The sequence below is a fragment of the Elgaria multicarinata genome, chromosome 2 (assembly GCF_023053635.1).
Source record: "Elgaria multicarinata webbii isolate HBS135686 ecotype San Diego chromosome 2, rElgMul1.1.pri, whole genome shotgun sequence".
Lineage (NCBI taxonomy): Eukaryota > Metazoa > Chordata > Lepidosauria > Squamata > Anguidae > Elgaria > Elgaria multicarinata.
The window spans coordinates 80,301,052-80,315,987 of record NC_086172.1 but is presented as its reverse complement, the minus strand read 5'-3'; the positions used below and the strand labels follow the sequence as shown (position 1 = coordinate 80,315,987).

General features: G+C 43.9%; 1 protein-coding gene across 1 annotated transcript; it reads right to left on the bottom strand.

The window, feature by feature from the left end:
* Window positions 1-9,936: 9,936 nt before the first annotated feature.
* LOC134393357 (olfactory receptor 10V1-like) lies at window positions 9,937-10,875 on the bottom strand. Its single transcript, XM_063118384.1, has one exon. The coding sequence runs from the start codon at window positions 10,873-10,875 to the stop codon at window positions 9,937-9,939; it is 939 nt and encodes a 312-aa protein (XP_062974454.1).
* Between the last annotated feature and the right edge of the window lie 4,061 nt (window positions 10,876-14,936).

Genomic DNA, 14,936 nt, shown 5'->3' with positions numbered 1-14,936 from the left:
CTCTCTTGTTAGGGTGCATCCAGTCTCTGCCTCTTTCACCAAATTTTATGGAAGGTCTGGATAACATAATATTCCATTTGTAATCAGCCTGGGTTTTTCCCACAGCTGAATCCACTTTTTCTTACCACAAAAAACCCAGTAAAAAGGCAAAGAGTGGAATGGCCGTGCAGTCTTTTTGGTAGGTATCTCTTTGAACGTTTTCTCCTTGGGTACTTCCAGACAGAGGTCGCCTAGTATTACCAACCGCAATACATTTTAAAGCTATTCTGTATTTTCTTCCTATTTTGTGGAAAGAAAAAACATGGAAGAAATTGTTTAAAAGAATACAGGGGGGGGGCACAAACAGAAGACAATGTTGTCTAGATTCCCATACCTCAGTAAGTAAGGGAGGGCAACGGCACCATAAAATATTCATCTTGAAGCCATCCTACAGTGCAGGAAGAGATCCCATGCTTGATTGATTTTTTAAACGAAGATGCGGTTGTTGTTGTTTTTAACTATGTTGGAATAAGCACACTCCATAATTGTGCAAGAGCTACCTATTTTTGAAGAAACAGCATTTAAAGGATAAGTGCTGAGGATGCAATTATTATCAGCCATTTTCTAGCCCACAGTGAAACTGGCCAGAAAAATCAAATGATGGTTTTGAAATAAAGAGAAAAATCAAGCAGGGAAATTTACCAGCCTGGTTGTGAAACTGACCAGAAAAATCAAGAGGTAAGTCTGAAAGTGACAGGAAAAACAAGCCATTAAGTTTCCTAGCTGGGTTGCAAAATTGACAGGAGAAAAGTGAGGATTTAAAGCTCCATTATATTCAGAAGCAAAATTGTAATCCACTTGCCCTGTGTTGCAGGTACGTCCAGATGAGATCATTCACCCTCTTCTTTTGCAAAATTTTATGGGGTTTCCACAAGCGTCTTTAAATGAGCAACATTAGCAGGTCATTTTGATGACATCATGAACCTCTTTGTGTGTCTCCCGCTCCTTCCCTTCATTATTCCGTTTAAAAATAAATCTTGGAGAACTCGATTCTTCTCAGATATCCCAATTCTTCCTGCTGTATGCAGTTGCACTATAAAACACCCACTAGAGGGCGTTGTTCCATTGAACCATATGAGCTGGAGGTTTTAAATTACAGGCCACATGGTTGCTGCTTTCTTCCTGTGTAAGTAGAAGAGAAGCAGGATGCTTTCTGCTAATCTAAAAGGCTTCAACATCATTTCCCACATGTAACTTCCTGTGTTTCCCCACCACTTTCCCTACCTTTTTATCTTTCTACAAAAAAAAAAACCATTACGGATGACAAAATGGAATAGCTGCACAATGTCTTTGGACTGGTAGTGCTAGGAGCAGTCCTTCTGGAAGTACCCTTTAAAACATTGTTTTAAAAGCACACCCACTCAAATGCAAAGTCTTATAGGGTTCTGAGAAGCTCCTACTTAAAAAAATATTGGGGAAGAGATGTGTAGTGACCATGAGGGGTCAGGAAAGAGGAGGAGACAACACTGCCCACATGGTTGTGTTTCACCCACTGCGTGAACAGAATGTAGTGAGATGTACTAGAAGTGTATGTAAAGGGCCAGACTTAATTCTGCAAAGAACCTGGAAGCAGAAGCCCTGGGAAAACTGTGGGATAAAAAGCCTCTGTGTGCAGAAGCCCTGAAAGTGCTTTTGTGAGACTGGTTTGCACTGGAACTTTGTAATGAGAAATTTGTCTGCTAAATGTATGTTCTTTGTGCTAATCTATGCTTATCTACTTCTGTCTCATGGAAAAGAATGATAAAGTGTGCATGTCTGGGTCCACTTTCCACTGCTGACTCTGTGCATTGAGCTGCAGCATTTGTTTATGGGGATGTTTATGGGGTGTGTGGGTGTTTGTCAATCAGAATATGTGGTGTGGACCTGGGAAAGAAAACAACAAGACCATTCAAACTCTTAAACATTGCGTTCCCAGAGAAAGTGTTGATAGCAAGACCTGCTCCAGCATCTGTTTTCTTTAAGGTTGACATCTACAGGCTTTCTACATGAGGCAATTAATTCACTGTATCTACTTTCAGTTCCATCACAGAATTGAGGTCTGAGCTCTACACAAAGAGCTTATTTCCTGCTTTCCCACTACTTAGCCTCTAGATGGTGCTGTGCTATAGCAGAAAAATACAATTACACAAGTAGGAAAATACATTTTCTTTCACTTTCAAAAATAATACTCCATTTTCCCTGCTCTAAACCCCATCCATCTCTACAAAAGTGCTCTTAACAAACAGACGTGAAACTAGTGGGTCATGACACCATCTAAAAAAAAAAAACATGAACAACCATAAGTAAGGAATGATGAACACAGAATAAATGCCCTTGTAGAAAACCTCCTGATCTTGAAAGTGGTCCAAAAAATAAAAACCTAGCTTTCCAAATAACATCTCAGGGGCAAGTAACCTGAAGGACCTTGAGTCATTTCTTCTGCTTTGATAAGTTCTATATAATTTCCTTAAATACCAGACAACTAACATCCTCTTGGGCTTTATGGATGAGACTATGCAAAAAGTTGTTAAGAAAACTAAAGTTCTCTCTCCCCCCACCCCTCCCTTAATGCAGTTAATTTCAAGACAGGATGCCTTGGGGACTTGTTAAAACCATGAAGTTTCTTATGAGAGACATACAAATTAGCGGAATTCTCTGGTGACCATAAATGAAGCCTCAGGCCTTCTCTGTCTTCCCGAAAGACAGAGTTGGCCAATCTGGAGAGCAATTATCTGTCTAGACCAAGACTCCTGCAAATTTAGGTTCCAATTCTCAAGGCCTGTGCACCAGCGTGAGTGGCCTCAGAGGACTGAACTGTAAGTTTCTAAAGTTTAAATACCCATGAGACAATTCTGGAGTTAATTAGACCTTTAGGCAATCGCTTTCAGCTTCAGCTCTAAGCGTGGCCCAGTGGGTAGAATTATTGATCTATACATGGAAGAATTGGGTTCAAATTGTTTGACAGAAGGAATGGCCTTAGTAAGGCAGTATCTATCAGCTTCAGTTCTTCAAATGGAAATAGTATATATACGCATTTGCCTTACACCAAAGTCAGACACTTGGTTGTTGTAGCTCAGTATTATCTACATTGACTAGCAGCGGGCCTCCAGGGTTACAGAAAGGAATCTCTCACTGCCCTATCTGGAGATGTCAGGGATTGAATTTGGGACCTTTTGCACATGAAACATCTGCTCTAGTACTGGGCTGCAGCCCGCCTGTAATTGTAAGAGTCAACAAGGTGAAGTCTATTAGGAAGGCTAAAGCAGGGATATTAAGAACATAAGAACACAAGAAGACCCCTTCTGGATCAGACCAAGGGTCCATCTAGGCCAGCACTCTGTTCACACAGTGACCAACCCACTGCCCCCATGGGAAACTTACAAGGAGGACATGAATGCAATAGCACCCTCCTGCGCATGTTCCCCAGCAACTGGCATACATAGGGATATTGCCTCTGATACTGGAGGTAGCATCTAGCTATCAGGACTGGTAGCCATTGATAGCCTTCTCCTTCAAGAATTTGTCTTTCTCTTTTAAAGCCATCCAAATTGGTGGCTTTCACTACTCTTGTGGAAGTGAGTTCCCTACCTGAGCTGATGGAGGTGGTCTTAGGTATGTTGTTGAGATCCCCCAGATGCTTGGTTCTGGGGGACATCAACATTATTTATTTATTACATTTCTATACCGCCCAATAGCCGTTCATGCTGAGGGTGCCTTATCTGGGGCAGCTCAGGATTTCATGGGCTCTTTCTACTTCTCCTGGTGTTCTGGAAGAGAGGGGGAGGCTCTCGCAATATCCTGATTGCAAGAGCCTCCCCCAGCGTGCACACGAGGCATGTGGCGTCCCAGGAGGAAGCAGGGACGTCGCAGGTGCCTTTCCCCCTCTTCTTCTTTTTTTAAAGCAGTGGGGCCGGTTGTGCAAGTGCAAGGCCCCGCTCCACCAAAAATGTAAGTTTTTTAAAACAACAACACATGAAATCATCTCCCGAACCCCCTCCATGCCATCTCAGGGGTGGCAAAATTGCTGCCACCCCCTCCCCTGATGGGCACAGAGCTGCACCATGTGCCTCCATGCCCATTTTTGGCGATGCGCTTCCTCATGAGTAAGCGCGGTGAGTCAGGCGCCACACCTCCAACTGTCTCGGGATGATCACAAGACCGCAGGAAGAATCGGTTTTCCCAGGATTTCTTTATCCCTGGGAAAACTCGTGCCCATCCCCCCGGGAGTCCCTGTGCATCGTTTGGATGCACAGGGACTCAGTCGTGACCAGCCCTTACCATCAGGCTGGTGTAGAAAGGGCCATGGCCTCCTTGACAATCATGAGACTATTCCAACACGTTATCAGCCCAACACATGTAGCAGGGCATACTGTAGACTTGTTTTCAGCTGGCCTTGGAGAGAGTGATCTGAAGGTGGGTGGATGTCGGGGGGTGAATTGGTTCCTTTGTTGGATCACCTCTTGTTGAGATTTAGACTTACAGTAGTTTTTCTCCTCTGCAAGGTTGGGGGATCCATTAAGATGGTCTGTCCTGGGGAGTCTGGTTTCCAGAGGGCTCGGGGGTGGGGTGGAGGAGGTTCCAGCTAATATAACTGGCTCTCCTGTCAAAACCCTGGTTGATCTTTGGAATGCAGAAATGACCTGGGTGATTGCTCCTGAGTACGTTCTCCGGAGTAGAGCTCATACAGTTCTGTGGTTTCATCCTGGAACTGAGAGCAATGAAACAAAATAGGAGACAGCTTGAGTGCAGGTGGAGAAAAACTTCTAGTGGGTGCAACCGAACTTTGGAATGTGCCTAATGCCAGGTATATTCAGGGCCAGTGAAGGCAGCAAGGAAACAATATCTCTCTGCCTGCCGTGATATGTTTGCAATGCACTCCAGGATAAAGCCTTACACAGTCCAGAACCAAAATCTTTGACAGAGCGCCTCTCCTGGGATGAACCTACCTGTATACTGATCGTCATTTGAAGATCTCCTCCGGTTGCCATTTGGAGGGTGGCAACAAGGGCAAGGGCCTTCTTGGTGGTGGTCTCCTGAATGTTGAACACTCTCCCCACTGAGGTCAACTTGATGCCAACATTGTTATCCATTTGGCATCCAGTTAACACCTTCCTCTGCTCTCTGGCATTTGGCAAGATATGATAATTCCCAGGATGTTTATCATCAAATGATTTAAACTTTTTTAATGTAAATTTTAAAGGTTGAAATTAAACCCAGAGAGCATTGGGTAGTACAGAAATAATAATAATAATAATAATAATAATAATAATAATAATAATAATAATGCATTTCAACCTTCTAGAATGGGGAAAACTGTACAAAAGCTGGGAGATAACTAAAGGATTGGTGATCAGAGGGCCAGATTGGGACTCCAGGTAAGCCAGATTTGGTTCCCAGACCAGGAGTTCCGCACTCCTGGGCTAAAATCTCAAGGCTAGGATTCTCTTTGAGCATTTTTAAATGAGCATTTTATAGCACACTCATTACTGGTCACGCATGGATGTTTGCAGGTGCTTTGGATGATGACGATGACCGTCTCCCGTGCATCTCTCACTTCTTCTGCTGTTTTTCACGCTACAGAATAAGACATGGAAAATCTGTTTCTTCTTGGCTCTGATGAAACTTGCTGCCATTTCCTGCTGTGTGGAGGAGAAGCAGCATGATAAAAAATGTCCCCTGAATAGATCACGCAGTCGTTGCTGGCTTCCTCTTTCTTCCCCGTGTGAAGAAAGAGGATGCTGTTCATCCCTATTGTGGGACAGAAGCAGGAGGCAAAGTGACGGTAGGGAAATGCAATCCCCCCCTCCCAACCTTGTCTGATGATCTTCTTTCAGAACAATGTGGTCATAGAAATAAACCCTTCTCTCATTTTACATTGCAAGACTGCATCCTGAATTGGGCAGATCCCACCTTCTCTCTAGATTTCCAGGAATTAAGACTGATAGTGTTGAAAGGGACCACATGTCATCTAGCACTCATATGCACACCAGCTGAGGCAAACCAAACTAGAATGTGCTGGAACCAGAAAGCAGGTGCATCGTGAAAAGGTGTTAGCAGGGCAAATGGCTCCATTTGACTTGAGAAAGCCATGTGATTCAAAGAAAGAAAGAAAGAAAGAGAGTGAATGAATGAATGAATGATGGCCAGAATTTCTCCCCTTTTCAGAGAAAGGGATTAATGATCCTAAATCTTTAGGATTGGCTGGCACCTCAGGAGCCAACCAAACAATATGAGAGATATGATACTGCCTTTAAGAGCAGCAGCCCCATATCTCCTACTACACCTCCCCATTAATGTCTAATCCTATATAAAAATACAGTAGTGTAAGGCTTATTACTAGTGATCTACCAGACCGATTTTGCTCATTTTTGTTTTAAGCTGAAGCTTGAGAAGTGTAGATGTGCAGAAAATTTTGAAATGGCAAAAAAAGTTCTAAGCTCAAGCTTCAATAGCAACTAATTTCCTCTGCATCAAACAGGCTGAGCAGCCGTTTCACCAGTGGGAAGACAGATAGCCCTGCTCGGCCAATCAGTGTGGGACAGAGGCGGCCAATCAAGATGCGTGAGGGAGAGGCCAGGGCTGTGCCACTTGCAAATTTCAGAGGGGGCATTCACTATACATGAGCAACATTTGCATTATTCATGGGTCCCTCTGAGAAGAGAGGACTGAGGGACAAAATGCAGGAAGGGAACAGGACTACTAGTGCCCATGGTGACATGGGCTTTACCCTGGTAAAAGAAGCTATGTTAAAGATTACTTTTAAAGATTACTTTTAAAGATTACACACACACTCGTGGCAACCATTGAAGAAGAGGAGGAGATGGGGAAACTCCAAACGTGATTCTGTCAAATCACATGTCATATTTTACTAGATTTTACTGGAGGCATGCAAGGAGAAACAGTAGTTGCTCTCAATGGTCATTTGGCCCATGGAAACTCCAAATACATACATACATACATACATACATACATACATAAGACATACTTTTATTCAAATGTGTGTTCATTTTATTGGTGGGTTGAATCATCGAAAGAGTTAGCCCACAATTCCCACAATCCTCCCTGATCAGGGCACCCTCATGATGCTGCATGTCAAAGGGAGAGTTGCCCTGCCCCCATTTTTAGACTGCTGCCCTTCTGGGCCCTAAACAAAGTTAATAGCTTAGCTTCTCAAACCATAAACTGCTGTTTAGAGATCACATTCCTTCTTCTAGTAATTATTGACAATTTTGTTCTCTAACATAAAAAACACCTACTGTACAAAAAACACATTGAGGCCTTTGCTAGACCAGTGTTTATCTCGGGGTGAACCCCGGGATCGTCCCCATGCATCCAGATGATGCACAGGGGATCCCGGGCTCAGAGAGGGATCAACCCTCCCTTGCCCCGGTGTACGGGCACCACTTTTAGCCCAATATTTTTCGCAGTCTCTGGCTGAGCCCACGAGCATGTGGCACCTCTAACAAGCGGTTTTCCCGACTCCTTGCAATTACTCACGAGGAGCCGGGAGCTGCAGACGGGATGCAGCGCTCCCCAGGAGCGCTGCGCCAATTGGGGCCAGGGAAGGAGATCGCAGACGGGGAGGGGAGGGAGATTGTGAACCGGGGGGGAGGGTTGGGAACATTTTTGTTTGTTTGTTTTAAAAAAACTTACCTTTGCGCAGGAGCGGTCCTGCGCATCCAGCCCGTCCTGAAAACAAAAACAAAAATAGAAGGCGTGTGTAGACTAGAGTGACCAGTTACAAAAGTTTGGTGCATACTTGCTCTTCTGAAGAAAACAGAAAACCCCTGTGAAATTGAGAGGGCTCTTTCCCGACTGTGTCAGTTTCAACAAACACCAAATCACAAGTGATAGAGAAATGGTTCTGCAGCAGAACACTCCCAGAAAAGAAGAAACTGGGTGAAGGAGCCTTGAAATGCCTGTTCATTGTGATTAAAGGGACTCTCTTGTACATGCAAGCTTAAAATACCAATCAAGGAACAGGAGGCTTCCTTTATCTGATCACTCCACATTAATCCCATTGAATTCAGTGGGACTTAGTTCTGAGAAAGCATCATTGTATCAGGCAGTAGAAATGTAAGTATCATCATACCTTCCTTGCCTTATTTGTAGCTCTATTTCCAAATGCTGTCTAAGCCACATAACCCTTCCAAGGTAAATTGCAAGTGTTCTAGGACACAGGCAGGCAGAAAGTAGATCTCCAGATGTTTTGGACTTCAACTTCCAGCATTCCTGACCATTAGCTATGCTGGCAGTGGCTGCTGGGAATTGAAGTCCAAAATAGCTGGAGGTCTACTTTCTGCCCATCCATGTTCTAGGCCTCTGGGTGCTTCTAATCAAGGCTCTATCCCACAACTGCCCTACTTCATTCATGGTTGTTGTTTTTACAAGAACTCAAGTTGTCTTCGTCTTCCACTGATACCCCTCCCATGTTTTCCCAAGGCTCCAAAATCCATGAAGACAGAAAAGAAAGACTAGTTGCAAAATGTCTTCTGCTAGTTTGTGATAGGACCCCTCCATCTAGAAACACTTTTTTGCAGTACCCAACACATTACAGAAGCTAAATAACTGTTTAATAGTAGAAGTGGTAATACCCATTTGCATCCTGTTAGTCTTGTTTAATTTCTCTATAGTCAGGTATTTTCACATTTGTCTAGATTCTAGACTGATTCTGGTAACTCAGATTTAGCAGACTCGGGTCATGATATGACACTCAAGAATCAATAGAAAACAATGAAAACTGCAGAGGCTGCTAGAATGCAGTTTGGCTTGGTTTTCAGCCCCATGGAGATGTTACAGTTTCATATCAAAGTGGAAGCCAAATGATATGTAAAAAAACAAATGGACTGTTTAGATAGAGAAAAGTTGCTTATGGTGAGGGTTGTTGGGAGCTCAAAAGTAGCAAGAGAGGGGCTCATCCATCATTTCCTCCACAACCTCCTACCCCACTTCTCTCGTGGTTTGAATGCATATTAATAACACATTTAAAATCTTGCAGGCAAAGGCCACTTGGCAGGTGATTTGGAGCAGAGGAACAGCAGGTGGGGAAAGGGTCACATGCCGTCCCCTGCGGCCACTTCTCCATGGGCTGCTGTCACGTGTTGCATGTATCTGCATACAATGGCTTGTATGGGTCTGAGACTTGTCTGGACTTTGCTTTTGCTATCATACACCAAAGCTTTTATTTCTTATGCCAGGGGAGGGGTGGGGTGGGTGGGAACTGATATGAAATACAATCTCTTTACAGTGACATATGGTCAAGATAATATTCTGTGTAGGGTGACCATATGGAAAAGAGGCCAGGGGTCCTCTATTTTTAACAGTTGTATTGAAAAGGGAATTTCACCGGGTGCCATTTGTATGTGTGCAGCACCTGGTGAAATTCCCTATTCATCACAACTTCATTAACAAGCTGCAGGAGCCCTATGCTCTTTTGTATCTGGTCAAGAGGGCAGGGCTCCTGCAGCTTTAACTGTGATGATGAAGAGGGAATTTTACCAGGTGCTACATGCATGCAAAAGACATCTGCTGCAATTCCCTTTTCTGTTAAGATACAGGAGTCTTGTCCTCCTTTCTATATGGTCACCTAACTCTGTAGTACCCAGCCATTCAGGATCAGAATCTGATACAGACAGCATGCTGTTTGCCTCCCAGACAGATTTGGAGCAACAATTTGCTGGTGTAGGCCACGGCCTTACCCTAGGCAAGGCCAATGACTTCAGTCCAGGGTGCCATATGCTTTAGTACCAAGCTAAGCTTCTTAGCATCAAGGAGTTCGTTTCTTGGCTTCCTCTTTCACTTTTGCATTCTCCTTCGCATCTACTGAGGCAGATTCAGCCTTGGAGGCCAGGTGGTGCCTGTGGGTGGCAATCCCTGCTCTAAGTGTGTGTGGCTCTAATGGGGGCTGCCACTTCTGGATCATTTTTTCTGGGAAAGCACTCTTCTCCTAAAGGCTCTGCTCAATGCATCCTTCAGCTCTTTGTTTCTCATGCTGTAAATCAGAGGGTTCAATAGCGGAGTAACGAATGTGTAAAACACAGACACCACTCGGCCTTCCTCTGGTGAGTAGCTGGAGCTGGGGCGTAAGTAGATGAAAGTGCAGCAGCCGTACTGTAAGAGGACAACCATCAGGTGGGAAGAGCAAGTGGAGAAGGCTCGTTGCTGTCCTTCAGCAGAGCGGATTTTCAAAATGGCCACCACGATGAAGGCATAGGAAATACAGATCAGAAGGAAGGGTACGGTCAGGATGATGACGCTAACGATGAAGAGGGCAGCCTGGTGGATATGGGTGTCACTGCAAGCCAACCTCAGGATGGCTGGAATATCGCAGAAGAAGTGATTGATTTCGTTACTGCCACAGAAGGGTAGGTGGAAGATCAGGATGGTCAGCTGTAGGGACAACAGGAATCCCAGCAGCCAGGATGCGGCTACAAGGCATGTGCAGACAGCTTTGCTCATGATGACTGTGTAGCGCAGTGGATGGCATATGGCCACGTAGCGGTCATACGCCATGACAGCCAGCAGGACACAGTCAGCCCCTCCCAGGAAGACAAAGAAGAACATCTGGGTGCCACACCCACTTAAGGAGATGGTGGCCTTTGTCCTGGACCGAAGGTGGGCCAGGGCCAGTGGGGCTATGGTTGAAGAGTAGCAGATCTCCAGAGCAGCCAGGTTGCCCAAGAAAAAATACATGGGGTTCTGGAGGATGTGGTCAGCATAGACAATAAGCAGCACGGCTGCATTCCCGCAGAGGCTGAGTATGTAGAGGGACAGAAAGAACAGGAAAATGGTCAACTGTATTTCAGGCAGTGTCGAGAAGGGATGGAAATGGAACTCGGTTTGGTTTCCATACGCCATGGCCATGGCAAATGGGATCTAGGGGGGGAAGAAAGACCAGAGAGAATGCGTTATTTTGCAGCACACAGCAGCAACAGGCATATTCTCATATTGCTACCTGGCCTGCTAGATAAAGAATCTGTGGAAGGCGTTCCTAGTTCTTAGCTGAAGACTATATTGAACATTCAGATGGGGAACATTCCTTGATCAAGCAGTTCTAACATTCCCCCCACAGAGGATTGGGCTGTCCACATGGCTGTAACTGGGGCCAAGGCAACAGATGTTCAATTGCTCCCCAACATCCTGCAATTTCAAAGCATTGGCAATGGATCTTCAAATACAGCACTCTTCAAATACTTGAAAGATTGTCACACAGACGAGGGCCAGGATCTCTTCTCAATCCTCCCAGAGTGCAGGGCACGGAATAACGGGCTCAAGTTACAGATTCCGGCTGGACATCAGGAAAAACCTCCTGACTGTTTGAGCAGTATGACAATGGAACCAATGGCCTAGGGAGGTTGTGGGCTCTCCCACACTAGAGGCCTTCAAGAGGCAGCTGGACAACCATCTGTGGATTCCTGCATTGAGCAGGGGTTGGACTCGATGGCCTTATAGGCCCCTTCCAACTCTACTATTCTATGATTCTGTGGTGACATGGGGGTGTTAGCAATGGTTTAGAAGCTGCAGAATGTAGGTGAGAGTAATCTTTTGGCAAAGCAAGATACCCCAGGAGGTTCTAAATGGCTTTCTTCCACTTTCAGTCCTTCATAAATAACTTTCAGATATGGAACAAAAATGTTAAGAGAAACAAGTATTGATTTTTGTGTGTGGGGATATTACATGTAAAAATACCCAGATTAAGCTAAAGAGAATATCAATATTAGAATAATTGAATTATAGAAATATAAGAGAGGATAGGGTGACCATAAGGAAAGGAGGCCAGGGCTCCTGCAGCTTTAGCAGTTGTATAGAAAAGGGAATTTCAGCAGGTGTCATTTGTATGCATGCAGCACCTAATTAAATTCTCTCATCACTGCAGGAGCCCTGCCCTCTTTTGTATCTGGTCAATAGGGCAGGACTCCTGCAGCTTTAACTGTGGTGATGAAGAGGGAGTTTCAGCAGGTGCTACATGCATACAAAAGACACCTGCAGAAATTCCCTTTTCTACACAACTGTTAAAGATACAGGAGCCCTGTCCTCCTCTTCATGTGGTCACTCTAAAGGAGAATCCATTGGGACATTCTCTGCTGTGTCTTTATGCAGCTCCTATTCACTTTAATGAACCTTTGCAGAAGATATTTTCACTTCATTGTCCTCTTTGTTGGAAGGATCAGTGAGGGGTCTATTGCACCTCATTTTTTATCCAGTTTTCATCCACAGTTTCCCCCTCCATTTCCTTAGCAAGTCAAGCGATGGGTCACTTTCACATCCGTGCGTTGTTGCACTCTTTCAGCTCATGTATCTTTTCACCTGGAGCACTACTATGCCCTGCCCCTTGGAAAAGCTTTACAGGGGAGGAGGAGTGAAGTTTTGTTTTGCTTGTTTCAAAGGGTGGGCAGATGAACAATCATTTTAATTTCTTTTGTAAAGGTGGTCAGGTCCCCTCCTTTGCTCCAAGGTAACCAAAATGCTTACATCTGTGTAAGTTTTAAAGATAAAGAGATCAAACTTTGCATGGTGATAGCTCTTAAGGAGAGCTTAAGCCACCCCAAGTTTGAATCAGATCGGTTTATCTCTTGATTTTAAAGAATTTTAAGCTGTGCATCTTCAAGTTGATAAACTACAGATCTGCTGGTTCCCTTACTCAGGAGTAAATCCATTGATTTTAACTGCATTTCCATCCAAGTCATACTAAAACCAGATGTGTGCTTACCTTTGAGTAAACCCCATGGAACAGAGAGAGACTTATTTATGAGTAAACACATATAGAACTGACTTATAATAGTGTGGTCACTCAGAAACTTTTTTTTAAAGTCTAAAACAGCAAACTGGAAAGAAGTGCTCTGCAACCCCATGCTTACTTCTGAGGTCTTACTTCTGTTTACTCAGAAGTAAGTCTCTCTGTTCAATGGGGTTTACTCAAAGGTAAGCATGCATCTGAGTTTAGCATGAAGTGGATGTAAATGCAGTTGAAATCAATGGAATTTACTCATGGGTATGGGAACCAGCAGATCTCTATTTTATGAACTTGGAGATGCTCAGCTTCGCATGATCAAAGGAAAGGAAGATTGATCATCATACCTGCGGACTACCAGGAAAATGGGCTTAATGGGGGGAACTTTAAAAATTCATTAAAAAATCAAGGGATAACCTGATCTGACTCAAACTTGGGGTGACTAAGGCCCTCCTTAAGAGCTATCACTGTGCCAATTTTGATCTCTTTAACTTTAAAAATGAGGGAGCTGCAGGCAAGGAGGGTGCATTTTCCACATTTCTTTTAAGGTGAAAATGCCTACTCAGGAGTAAGAACATAGAGTTAAATGGGACTTCTCTCCCTCCCCCTTCACAGTTGAGTGCAGAACTGCCCCGCCCTCCTCTTTTGTTAGTGAGACCGCCCTTAGGCACACACGCCCCCAACAAAGAACAGGATGGTCAGACAGAATGCAACAACAGCATTACATGGGAGGGAGGGAGGGAGGAGCACACTTATTTTGCAGGGAGGAAAAATAATCAGACTTTCCCTGCTCCAAAAAGAAACCAAACATGGAGGGGAAGAGGCGAAATGAGTGCTGGACATGGACTACATCATGTGAGTACCGGGCTGAAAAACCGTGTATCAGGCAAGGCGAGTGTGCGATAAACTGCTGGTGTGATGGAGCTCTGAGTCTGTTTAGCCCAGTTCCTAAGCCTCAGGCAGGAAATTCTCAACTCAAATTCTTTATGCCAGGTGACTACTTGGCCTCTTTTGAAAAGTTGGCACTTGTGGAGCTTTTGTGCTTTATGTTGGAAACTTTGCTCTATCAACCAACTATTATTTTAAAGGCATTTTTCCAAGTACCCAAATTTAATAGATGGTGCTGAATTTAAAGCCATTTCTCTTCATTCTTCTCATGGAGAGTAAAATACAATCCCCCCCACTTTGTTTATATTTATCTGTCTGTCTCTGTGTTTAAATTTATTGTTAATTGTTTTTTAGGTGTTTTACACTTATTTTTTTTTACATGTTTTAAAACCCTTTTGTTCAGAAAAATTGACTGGGGGAGGGGTTGGAGAACTGTCTTCTAATAAATTTTAACAATGACAATTTGCACTCACAGTAAGCTTTCAGGTTCTCGACACGCAGGCTAAGAAGAAAATGTCAGGCAAAATGTTCAGTTAGCCAATAAAAGTAAATGGGATGGTGCCTGATTTTTACTGGAAAATGTGATGGGAATTACCCCGCCCCCAGGAAGTGGCAGTAGACTGGAGTCTTAGCTGAAGTTATTAGGCTGGTTTGCATGACACAGCCCACTATGGGCTAATTTACCCACAGCGGGGCTTTTGCATTGTGCCAGGTGCCATTTTTGCACGGTGCTGTGAGTGCCCAGCTTGACATGGGTTGTTGTATAATGCAAACCCAGGCGGCAGGGGTTGTTTGAGGATTAGACAACTCTCAAATAACCCTTTAAAAAGCTATGAGCCAATTATGACTGGCATTTTATAAATGGCAAACAAAGGACCAATGTATTCTTTAACCATTTTACTTAATGAAAACGTTTATATGACATTCTGTTAATGGCATGTAGTCCCCTACTAAGCTGGCAGACTGGGAGTTTCTTCATGAGTTTCTGTTCCTGCTAATTCAAGGAGAAGTATGGATGTTCTTCATGGCAGGGGAAGTTGATTAGACCATTTCAGAATAAAACTGCAAAAACTGTTACGAAAACAACTGGGTGTGAAAACTCTATTGATTTCATGATTAAGCTATAAAAGTATATTTCTGGATATTTGCAGGATCAAATTCAGCCCAAATATTAGGAATTGGTTGACAACCTCACAAAATTATAATGGGCAAGGCCTGAAGGAAGAAAGCATTATTTTAAAAAAAGTTCACTTAAATTGTTAAATCGTGGTTCACAACAAAAAGGAATGAAACAACTTAC

Bases quoted from the DNA above. Each gene is read 5' to 3' on its own strand.
- LOC134393357 (XM_063118384.1), bottom strand. From the start codon at position 10,875: ATGGCGTATGGAAACCAAACCGAGTTCCATTTCCATCCCTTCTCGACA.